The sequence below is a fragment of the Alligator sinensis genome, unplaced genomic scaffold, assembly GCF_000455745.1.
Source record: "Alligator sinensis unplaced genomic scaffold, ASM45574v1 scaffold836_1, whole genome shotgun sequence".
Taxonomy (NCBI): Eukaryota; Metazoa; Chordata; order Crocodylia; family Alligatoridae; genus Alligator; species Alligator sinensis.
In genome coordinates this window covers 562,687-574,686 of record NW_005842667.1, presented here as the reverse complement: position 1 = coordinate 574,686, position 12,000 = coordinate 562,687, and the positions used below count along the sequence as shown (strand labels likewise).

The following is a 12,000-nucleotide window of genomic DNA, read 5'->3' as shown; positions in this document are numbered from 1 at the left end:
GCAGTGCTATGTTGGCTAGCACTATGGAAGAAAGAGACTTGGGGGTCATCATTGACCACAAGATGAACATGAGCCTGCAATGCGATGCGGCGGCTAGTAAAGCGACCAAAATGCTGGCTTGCATCCATAGATGCTTCTCAAGCAAATCCCGGGACGTCATTCTCCCCCTGCACTCGGCCTTAGTGAGGCCGCAGCTGGAGTACTGTGTCCAGTTTTGGGCTCCACAATTCAAAACGGATGTGGAGAAGCTTGAGAGAGTCCAGAGAAGAGCCACGCGCATGATCAGAGGTCAGGGAAGCAGACCCTACGATGATAGGCTGAGAGCCCTGGGGCTCTTTAGCCTGGAAAAGCGCAGGCTCAGGGGTGATCTGATGGGCACCTATAAGTTTATCAGGGGTGACCACCAGTATCTGGGGCAACGTTTGTTCACCAGAGCGCCCCAAGGAATGACGACTAGGTTGAATGGCCAAAAACTACTACAAGACCGTTTCAGGCTGGACATAAGGAAGAATTTCATTACTGTCCGAGCCCCCAAGGTCTGGAACAGCCTGCCACCGGAGGTAGTTCAAGTGCCTACATTGAATACCTTCAAGAGCAAACTGGATGCTCATCTTGCTGGGATCCTATGAACCCAGCTGACTTCCTGCCCTTTGGGCGGGGGGCTGGACTCAATGATCTTCCGAGGTCCCTTCCAGCCCTAATGTCTATGAAATTACTGTTGTTGGCATATTCTGTTTTCCAGAGTGATTCACAGTTCCTCTAAACAGATGCACACAGCTTCTTCCCAATTTTATATAGAAATTCTCTTATTCCTATTGGAAGCTGTCCTCTTTAGATTTTATCTTTAGGCACTCACACATGCAAACAGTAGCTGGGACTTGTTGCTGGTGGCAGAGAAGGCAGGAGTCATGTACTGAGGCATAGGCAGCAGGACTGTGCAAAGCTTCAGATCATGGTTCAGATTTGGAATGATTCAGATGAAATGAGGCTGAATCTATGAATCTGAATCGAATTGCTGGAAGCTTTAGGCTTTCTGAATCGATTTGGAGATTTGGCCATAGGGTATAATGGGGAATCAATGAAATATCTATAACTTTGTCTTTTGGCTGATTCAGATGAAACTTTCAGGGATGGTAGCCTCTGCTGAGAGCATGATGCATGCCAAGTTTCAGGGTGATAGGTGTAGGGGGTTCTGGGAAACAGCACCTCAAGCTGCTGACAAGCAAAACTTATGACAGAGGTGACACTGTGTATGTTAAGGCACAGTGGGTGAAAACTGCAGGGGTGGTAGCCCCTGCTGAGGCCACAAAGCCTGCTAAGTTTCAAGGAGATAGGTGCAGCGGTTTGGGGGAAACTGTACCTCAAGCTGTGGACAAGCAAAACCCGTGACATGGGTGACACTGTGTGTAAGTGCACAGCAGGGTAAAGGCTGCAGGCCTGATAGCCCCTGCTGCGGCCATGAAGCCTGCCAGCTGTTGAGGAGATAGGTGCAGGGTTCTGGGGCCCTGCACCACTAGGGGCTGACAGGCAAAACTCATGTCATGGGTGTCCCTAGAGGCAGGGCCATCTTCTGGGTCTGCTGGCCCATCACCATCCAGTCATGTCAGTAGTGACAGCAGTGAGTGGCAGACAGCATAGGCCATAGCCAGTGCCACTGCCATGCCAAAGGGAGTTCCGAGCAAGATGTCCCCTGCCTCCTGCAGGAGAGTAGTAGGAGCAGGGAGGAGCCTAAGGAGAGGCTTGGGGTGCCACCCAGGTCAGTGGAGGGCACACCCTGGCGGCCTTGACACCACACTTCACCCCCACTAGAGGCCTGGTCCAGCTCCACCGGTTCCCTGCAGCCCAGGGCCCAGGATCCGAGTTCTACCAGCCAAGCCAGCCCTCTGTCACCAGGACCTGGTAAGTCCCACACATGGCATAGGGAACTGGGAGCCTCTCCCCACCACCCCCTTGCCCCTCCCTTCTCCCCTGCCCCACTCCTCCTTAGAGCCTGCCTGCCTGCATCCCATTCTTGTCACTTCCCTCCCTCCCTCCTCTCTTGACCCCCACTCAGCCATTCTGGGACCTACTTCGCAGAAGGGCCAGGATAATATCCCCACCTTACCAGCACTCCCTGCTGGATGGAGCTGACCCTGGCCATGAGGTGTAGGCTTCACCAAGGCCATGAGCCCATGAGGCCTCTGGTCTGTACTGCTGGGGCCACTGACTGAGGGCCCAGTCCTCTTGGAACACTGTTCCTCCCTGGTAAGGGGAGAAGCTGGGTGCTACAGCCTGGGCTGGCTGTGTCACTTGTCCTCAGGCAGATCCATCCAGGCAGGGCCTTGTGAAGACCATGGGCAGCAGGCCATCTGGAGTCACAGTGGGAGGGGACAGCCAGATCCCAGAATGGCCACGGCACTTGTCAGGGGGCCAGACCCACATATCCCTGGTTTGGAGACCATCTACTTGGCTGTGTGCCCAAGAGTGAGGTGACTCCCTGGGGACCCATGTGAGGCTGGGCCCCACATGTCCCGTGCCATGTTGCTGTAGCTGAAAATGACCCTTCTTTTGCTCTCTCTCCAGACAACCCATCTGCCAAAGGAGAGGCCACTGCCCTGTGACCAGGAGCTGCCTGCTGAGTCTCAGACACCAGGGATCATCTGGCTGCACCACCTGCAGCAGGAGCAGCACACCCTGTCGGAGAGCTGGCAGGAGGAGGTGCTCTGGATGGAGTGGGCATGCCACTGGGAGGTTCAGGACATCCACAAACAAGTCCTGCAGGAGCTCCACTACTTTTGCTGTGTCCATGCCATGGCCATGGAGGAGGTGTGGGTCAGGAGGGTGGCCCTGGAGCACCCGGTCACCCAGATCAAGGGGGAGTGGCAGCTGGTCCTGGAATGCTTAGAGGAGATGCACCAACTCTGGGCCTCCATTGATATGGCCATAGTGCATGAGCTCAGGGTCACCAAACACTGATGGCCTCCATCCCTACCCCAGCCACTCCTGCCACTGTGCCTTGGGCTCTACCAGCCCCACCACAACCATCTGCCTGCCCTCCCCACCCCCCGCCCCCGCCAGCCTTCAGCCCAGCTGGGAGCAGGTTGGCTGAATGATGTCACAGCTGGCTCCCTATCAGGCCTCACGGGCCCACTGTGGCCATTAAGGGGCATGGGTCCTACCTCCCCCTCTCCCAGGCCCAGGCCAACCTGTGGCAGCTGCTGCACAGGAATGACTGCCCTTTTTCCCAGAGTAGCCAGGCCCTGGGCCCCCACACATGGGGTGGTCAGATCCAGGCTTGAGGTCAGGGTCAGGGCTGCAAGACAGCCAACCCCTGAGCCTCTTCTCCCTATGCCTTCTTCCCCTGAGTTTCTCCCACCCCTCCTGACCCTCTCTCATTCCCCTGGGCCACATCTCCACTGTTTTCATTGCTTTCTGGTTTGTGGTGTGTTTGTGCATGGGGGGGGGGGCCTGGGTGAATGGTATTTGGGTGGTAGAGAGTGTTGTGTGGGTTATTGTGGGCATGATGCACTGCTGGTGTTCAGGAAATTTTGGGAAGCAAAGGGGAATAAAATTGTTCTTATTTTCAACATGGCCACACTGCTCATGCTGTTGCAGTCCTGGCAGTGGGCAGGGATGGAGGCCCCTGGGCAAGTGGCCTGGCACTGGTGGTGAGAGATCCAGTGCCCTACTCAGAGAGGTGGGCCAGTAGGTGGGTGGTGATGGTGTCCTGCACTCTGGCTCCCATGTGCCACTGCTGGAAGGGCTGGTCCTCACCCATTACCAGCTCTACAGCAGCTGCTGCTAGATGCACTGTGATACACAGCAAGCATCTTTCATCCACTGGGGCTCAAAGACCTCTCCCCAGGACTTGTACACATTATGCAGGACACATGCTCTGGGAATGGTTGCATTGCGACGCTGCCTCGAGGCAGGTGGCAAGGCTCCACCTGCGCCCCTTCAGCCAGCCAAATACCCATTGGATGGTGCATTGGCAGTGGGCACGGGCCTCGTTGTAGCTCTGCTGCCAAGCATCCAGAGGTCATGGGAAAGGGCACGTCATCCAGGGGAGAAACAGGTATGCAGTATTTACCATGATCAGTGGTGGGATGGTGACATCCCCAGTGATCAGGGCTTGCATCCATGGGGAGGAGGTCCATGCTTCCGTGAGTCCTGGAAGTGGTGAGTGGTGCAGCACAAGGGCATCATGGGCACTCCTAGTCCACCCAGTGTAAATATGGGCTAAGTGGTTGCGATTGTCTATGACCACTTCAAGACCCCCCGAGTGGGCACCATGGCATTTGAGGATGGGGATGTGGGTCTCATCAAATGCCCCAACACAGTTGAGAAATCCAAGGGCCACAAACCTGACCACTACCTTCCCAGGGTCAGCTAGTCAGATGACCTAGTCTGCCAGGATGTCCTGGATAGCTCCACAAACATTCAGAATGGCCTGGCCAGTCATGGACTTCCCCACCACCAGGGAGTGGACCATGTATCAGAGGCTGGTAGGCGTGGCCAGCTTCAAGATGGCTATGGCCACACACCTCTCTGGGGTGAGGGCTGAACACATCATGGTGTCTTTACACTTGATGTTAGGGGCCACATGGGCCACCAGGCACATAAATGCACCTTTCAGCATCCTGAAGGTCTGCAACCAGCATCCATCATCCCAGGTGGGGAGGACTATGTGCTTCCACCTATGTTTACTAGTGGCCCAGGCCCAGGTGTGGCAGTGGATGCAAGGGGCAATGACAGGATCTTCATTGTCATCCTCTTCCTTGCTTGGGTCTGGGCTGGCAGCAGCAGGGGCTGGGTGTGGTCCTCCCCAGGGCCAGCTAGTACTCACAGCCCTGAGTTAGGCAGCAGACTCTGACCCCAGACCAGGCTGTCTGGATGCAGTGGTGCTGCTGTGCAGTCACGGTCTACTAGCAGATGGCCCAGAGGTGCAGGCAGGTTTGGTGCAGTCCCCGTACCACAGCCCAGGTGGCCGTACAGTCCACATCCAGGTCTGGCAGGTGTGCAGCCAAAGGGCTACAGGTTCAAGGGGGTGAATGCTGTCGCAGGCTGCAGCAGGTCACAGCCAAGCAATAGTCTTTGCTGCCAGACTGCTGCAGCAGGTAGAGGGTACAGGGACCACTCTAGGTCAGGGTTGCTGCAGCAGTCCAGCTGACACGGGGCTAGTGTCCCAGATATCAGCTGGCCAGGCCTCAGAAGCTGCCGAGCGTAAGTAGCCCTGAGCTGCTTACCAGGGCAGCTTTTTATACTGTTGGAGCCAGCATGGGTACTGGCCCCAGCCTCTAGCTCCCCTTGGCTGTAGATCTGGGAGGAGCTGGGCAGGGTCAATTTTCCCCAAGCGGCACAATTTGCCCTACCCCAAAGTGCACGTTAAGGCATGTGTGGTGAGGCACAAATCTCTGGTGCAAATTTGTGCCTGTTATTTGAGCTGCTGCAGCCGCACATGACTGCGTGTGTGGACGTGCCCCAGGAGTCTTGATGTCCAGACAGTAGGCCTGTGCAAATCAGCAGCGATCCGATCCGGCTTCGGATCCAGCTGCTTCAGATGGCTGTTATCTGATCCGGAGCTCCAGACCGGGTTTCCGCCTTGATCTGGCCGAAGCGGCTCTGAAGCTTTGGAGCTGCCTTGGAGATCCAGCCGTAGGGCATAATGGGGAATCAATGAAATATCTAGAACTTTGTTGTTCCTTGTCCAATTTGAATGAAGCTTGCAGGGATGGTAGCCTCTGCTGAAGGCTGCCAAATTTCAAGCTGAGAGCATTAACCCTGCCAAGTTTCAAGAAGATCTGTGTAGGGGTTTGGGGGGAACTGTGCTTGAAATTCTTGAAAGCCAAACTCATGTCATGACTGTGTGTTACACCACAGGGAGGTCAAAACTGCAGGGATGGTAGCTTTCACTGAGGCCACAAAGCCTGCCAAGTTTCAAGAAGATCGGTGCATGGGTTTGGGGGGAACTGCATCTCAAGCTGCGGACAAGCAAAACTCATGCCGTGGGTGACACTGAGTGTGTTAAGGCGTAGCGGGGTGCAAGCTGCAGGGATGGTGGCCCCTGCTGTGATGCCTGCCAGCTGTGGAAGAGATCGGTGCAGGGGGGGTTCTGGGGCCCTGCACCCCTAGCTGCTAACAGACAAAACTTGTGCCAAGACTGTGTCTGTCTTGCGGCAGTTGATTGTCTGTATTGAGTCTTTCCTCTCCTTAGCCTGGTTTTGTGGGTGCTAATTGATGCTCGTTAAGTTATGTAGTAGCTAGGTCCTGTGTATTGAGCTGGTCCCTGAGTCCCTGGTCCCTGAGTGAATCATGATTGACTGGTAAATGGTAACACAGTAGCTTAGCAGCCAGGTCTGCAGTAGTGTGTTGTAACACATAAATGTGCCAGGAGTTTTGCTTTCAAGAATTTGGGGTGCCATTCCCCCCAACCCCCTGCACCGATCTTCTTGAAACTTAGCAGGATTCATCCTCTCTGTAGAGTCTACCACTCCTGAAAATTTCATCCAAATTGGACATAAACCAAAAAAAGTTAAAGATATTTTATTGTTTCCGCGTTATACCCTATGGCCGGATCTCCGAGGCGGCTCCGAAGCGCTTCGGGAGCTCTGAACCACTTCGGGAAGCCTAACGAGGCCAGTGCTTTGATCCGGATGTGCTGCTTCGGACCCTGAAGCGTCTGAAGCTTCTCTGGATCCGAAGCTCTGTCTGAAGCCTCACACAGCCCTACCAGACAGCTTCCCCGGGAAACAGACAGGTGAGAAGATCCAATTAGGGCTAGGAGCCCTGAGTCAATCAGGACCCAGCAGTAGAAGGCCTTTCCTTTCTGCGGCCCATTCCTTGCCACTCCACCTTCTATTATGATCTGTGGTCTGGTGGAGGGCTGAGCTGATCCTCTGAGCCTGGCAGAGGGCTGAGCTGCTAGGGACTGGGTCCTGACAGCAGGAAGGACAAGGGAAATCTAAACATTTTGTGGGAGTCTCCTGAGCATAATCGATCCAATTTGGTCTCAAACCTGTGACAAACATCTCCAATCAAATTCTTACTTGTCAATAGCTATACTGCATGTCACTTAGCACTTCTCCACACCAAGAAGTTAGTGCTCTGTGTGCTAGTTATTTCATAATGACTGCCCAAAGAGAGATGCTTACTGCAGAATAAGTGGGATGTTGATTACTCCACTTTGAACCTTACTTTGCACTTGTGCACTACAGGGAATTGATGCAGAGTGACTGGTGCACTGCAGATTCATGTAGTTTCCTTCCATGGATGATCTCCCTGTCATATTCCGTGACCACTAATTTAGGTTCAGTGCCCCCATCCAAGTAAATGGTGTTTATTCCATCAGTGATCACATTCCTTTACTGTAACAAGCCTTATTAGTGTCCTTTCAACAGCAAAATATCGGCAGGGAAAGACAGAAAAAATGTGGTAGTATTCCACTTACGACCTATAATTCAAAGCAGCAGCTTGGCTATGACAAACCACATAAGCAAGAGATTTACTTTCCTTTCTTCCTGAGCTTTAAACATTTGATCCAAACCTGTATGAAGCCAATGGAAAGATTCCCATTGACTGCACTGGGCTCTTGGTCATGCCTAAAATGGACAACTGCTTTAGAGTGTGTTAGTCTTTTGTAAACTGATTTAAGAATATCAAATGGGCCAGAATGGAGCTATGACCATGCCCATTTCTTTTACTGTTTCCAGAGAAATATGATTCCATAGTATGTTATGGTCAAATTGCTGCTTGTTCTTTCTGTGCTATTTATATGTGTACAGCTGGTATTAAGAGGTTTCTCCTTTTAAGATATTCTATAGTATTTGCAGAAACTTAATCTCTTCTCATGTATTAAAACAAAATCACCTCTCTAAAGGAAATGAATCGTAGGCCTCACCCTGTTAACAGTTTGAGCTGTTGTAGTGTTCTTAAAAACATTAAGCTTTATAAGATTTAAAATTATTCCCAGGGTAAACCATGAATATTTATAGGCAAAGAATGAGACTTCTCATTTTGAAATTTCAGTGCTATGAAATTATTTTTTTGGCAGGCACGATTAAACCACAGTGGACTTCCAATAATATTTTGTAAGCTTATTCTTCAATTATGACCTAATTTAAGTCTCTGGATGATTTTAACAAAATCTACAAAGCTTGCAGCAAAACCCAAAATTATTTTCTTGCAATTTTTTTTTTACTTTGTATAAAGTATAAATGCAATGGTCTATGTGACTATATTCTTTTAATGCATTTGACCGTGTGGAATTTTTGGTTTTTACTTTCATTTTTAAAAATGTGGATACAAAAAAGCCATGATGTAATGTTAATTTTATGGAAATTAAATTTTATGCTGCCCATGATTACTTTGTGAATAACTCAAGTAATGGTAACTGTCAGAAGCAGGCTATCGGGATATTGGTTTGGCCTCCTAAAATTGTATATGCATGTTATATAAAATATTTGGGAATACTATGAAAAAGTAATTTTAATACTCTGTCTTAACTGCAACTTGTTGACAACTCTGACAGTAATGAAGATCTCTATAAATTATATTTATGTGGTGCTGACCATTCCAAAAATCTAACTTGTCCCTGTTAAAATACATCTCCATTCAAAATAATAATGAAGAAAATGTTTCTTCATGATCTACACAGGTTTAGGAGCATGTTGTGCTTGACATGATTCATTTAGAATTTTGATATGGGTGACGCAATGATTTTGGCATGCAAAATATGGTAATTATAGTCAAGACTCATTTCTCTACACAGATTGAATTACAGAAATCTCATTTTGGGATATGTACTAAACTAGACACAAAAGCAAAGCAAGCTGGTATGATTACACTAAGCTAGGTTTATTACTGTTTTCAATGGCGCATTTTCTGTAAAATTAAAGTAAAAAATGCCTTAGCCCACTAGCTAATAAGAAAAGATAAGACTTTTGCACAGTTGCTAGGTAATTCTGGATTAATACATAAGCAGAAGCAGTGGAGGAGGTAGATGCATTATCAGTCTGGAAAACACATTAAAATGGTTTTGATATTCTCTGTTGTGGCTATGCTCTTCTGACCCCCTCTGGCCATGCATTATTGTATCCTATGTATGGCTCTTTGTAACTTAAAAATAAAATGAAGGCAATGTAAATAATGTAATGCAAAATAACATATTCTATTGTAAAAAAAATTAGGGGTAAACCCCGACTCCATGTTTCAGCTATCTGTCCTATAGGCATGATCCTGATTCCATTGACCTCTGTAAGGACTGCTGGCATGAAGAATTGTAGCCTTGGGCATTAAGGGTGAGATTTTCAGAGGCATTTGAGAGGTATTTTAAATCCATTGAAACTCACTGAGTGTTCAGCACCTAAATCAAAAATCCCAGCTTAAATGAGGGGCAAATATACCACTACTAGTCAGAAAACTCCATCTGTTTGCAAGGTGTAGAAAATACCATTATTTCAGGTAAAGAACTCAGTTCATGGGATGGCAAAAAAATCAAATATCACCTATGTTTTTGCTTTTTTTGGCAGGTTACATATTTGGGTAAGATGTCCACAACAGGGATGCCATTTTTGTCAGGCTGCACAGAGAAACCCGTCATTGAATTATGGAAGCAGCACACACTAGCCAGGGAAGATATTTACCCAGCTAATGCCCTTCTGGAAATTCGCCCCTTCCAAGTCTGGCTTCATCATCTGGACCTCAAAGGTGAGGCCACAGTCCACATGGATACCTTTCAGGTGGCACGTATAGCCTACTGCACTGCCGACCACAACGTCAGCCCAAACATCTTTGCTTGGGTTTATAGGGAGATCAATGATGACTTGTCCTACCAGATGGACTGCCATGCTGTAGAGTGTGAGAGCAAACTAGAGGCTAAGAAGCTAGCTCATGCCATGATGGAAGCCTTTAAGAAGACTTTTCACAGCATGAAGAGTGATGGCCGAATTCACAGGAATAGTTCATCTGAGGAAGTGTCTCATGAATTTGAATCTGATGATGGCTGACTGAACTGGCTATTGGTTCAGCAAAGGCAGAAGCGGCTTAGGGAGTAGGATTTGATAGATAAATAAGCAACAATTGAAATTGGGAAAGAAAAGACTGCCAAACACATGGCTGACCAGCTTTTAAAATCAAAAGAGGAATTCAGTACTGAAAAAGATATTCATTATTGAAGTAATTATGTTTCATTGAAATCTGCTGCTGTTGTAAATGTGAGAAAAAGCTTTTCCCCCAATACTTCATCTCTTTAACCCCTTCCCCAATACCAACACTATAGGGCCTGTTATAGTTCAGGTATATACTTTGAGATAGATTCATTCCAGTCTGCCTTATAAAACTCATCAAGCAGTTATAATAGTTGATCCTATGGGATTCATAGCTTGGATCTGATATTGATGCACAACAGCAAGTAGAACAGGAAAGCTCTAGGCTCCCAAAGAATTTATCCCTTTCCCTGACATATTGCAAAATCCTTTGACCATACATAAGCTAAAACAACCATTCATAGCCTTTTAAGACTAACGGCCTGGCATTCTGCAGTTAATTCACATTTCACAATTTTTTAAAAAATGCTTATATTTACACATTATAACATATGCTATTTGTATTTTACTTATTTTACCTATTTTCTTAATGTGCCTGCAGCCAGTCATCTCATGTTTAGCACCGTTAGATCCAGTTTCAGACTCTATACTGCAGGATACCAAAAAAGGGAAAAATCCATGATGGCCAGTAATAAGGTGAACCATCACTATTATCTGTTCATTTTCAAACTCTGATTTATTCAATAAGATGTTGGGCCACTGCTGAGAGTTAAGTGACATGTTTTTAAGACTCTTGGTCTTTTACCCGTTGAACTGTGATTTAGGATCAACCTCAGGTCTAAAGTGGTATGAAAATGATAGTGTAAACTCCACAGCAGTCAACATCCACCAATTTATTGCCAATAATTTGACATAGCTGGTACTGCCTATTCACAAAATCTGGGGCTGTGTTACCATAAAGATCAAAGTTTCTTTGATAGTTGAAAGACACTGATCATTTTGAGTCAGGTTTGAAATGACTGTTTTGGCTGGGGATCTCAGTTTAAGAATCCCTGCCCCCTTCCTGCTCCACAGACAAAAAAAATCATAACTTGCATAAATGCAAGTATTTAATAAAACTCAGATAAGAGGAGAAACTTGTTTCACTAAATGTTTTTAAGGCCAAGAGCAGATTAATAGTTTGCAGGTAACGCTGCTCCTTTATACAATTTTATTGTTAATCATGGTAATGTTAGGGGCACTAGGGCACCTTACAGAAGCCTTAAAAGAAAGCTAATGAAAGCAGATAGGTATATGTTTGTGTTTTGTGTGTATACGTATATTGTGTGTGAGAGTGTATGTGTGCCTGTGTGTGTGTCCAATGCAAAAGCATGTAGATTAAGCATGGAGACATATTGAGGAGGACCCAGACCTCTTGAAATATGCTTGTTGCTTTACAACATATGTAAACTATTCTCCAGCATAAATGCATTCATACTTTAATAAAAATATGTTTGAGTTAAAGCTTGAGAGTTTTATGCTCTGTTTCCAATGTACACTCCATGTTTTTGTTTGAAGTACCATGTTTGCTTGTTAATATATGTTTAAAAAAATGCCAGCTAAATAATTTAAATGCATCATCGATGTTAATTTATTTTAATGTAATACTTTGCACCAGTTTCTTTTCAGGATAGTGGGATGTTTATTGCTTCCTGTCAAATATTTTAGTAGAATTATTACCGTCTATGACCAGTTTCTTTTTACTTTTATTTTAATGTTTAAACTTCTTGCTTGGCCACAGGTGACAGAGCTTTTTTTCAGAAAATGAGTTTAGTTTAAGAGCCTAAGACTAAGTACAGACAGTCAAAAAGCCCAAGGCTTAATTGAGTCAATCTTTGCAGGTTAGTTTTAGCTGCATAGATTGAATCAATGAGAAAGTGAACAGACATTCACTTTTGATTCCAGAAATGCAGCCACATGCCTGCAGTAGCCTGCCTTC

The 12,000-nt window shown here is 47.2% G+C and overlaps 1 protein-coding gene across 5 annotated transcripts in view; it reads left to right on the top strand.

Annotated features, from left to right (window-relative positions):
• Positions 1-11,525, top strand: part of PID1 (phosphotyrosine interaction domain containing 1) — a 201,560-nt gene extending 190,035 nt beyond the window's left edge. For 4 of the 5 annotated variants that reach the window (XM_006033832.2, XM_025215737.1, XM_025215738.1 and 1 more), the window contains one exon: positions 9,507-11,525. In XM_006033832.2, coding sequence (XP_006033894.1) covers positions 9,507-9,983 — 477 coding nt within the window. In that variant the 3' untranslated portion in view covers positions 9,984-11,525. Of the gene's footprint in view, positions 1-2,738; positions 2,806-9,506 lie in introns of those variants that run through there. The other variant, XM_025215741.1, reaches the window with a different exon arrangement.
• The last annotated feature ends 475 nt before the right edge of the window (positions 11,526-12,000 follow it).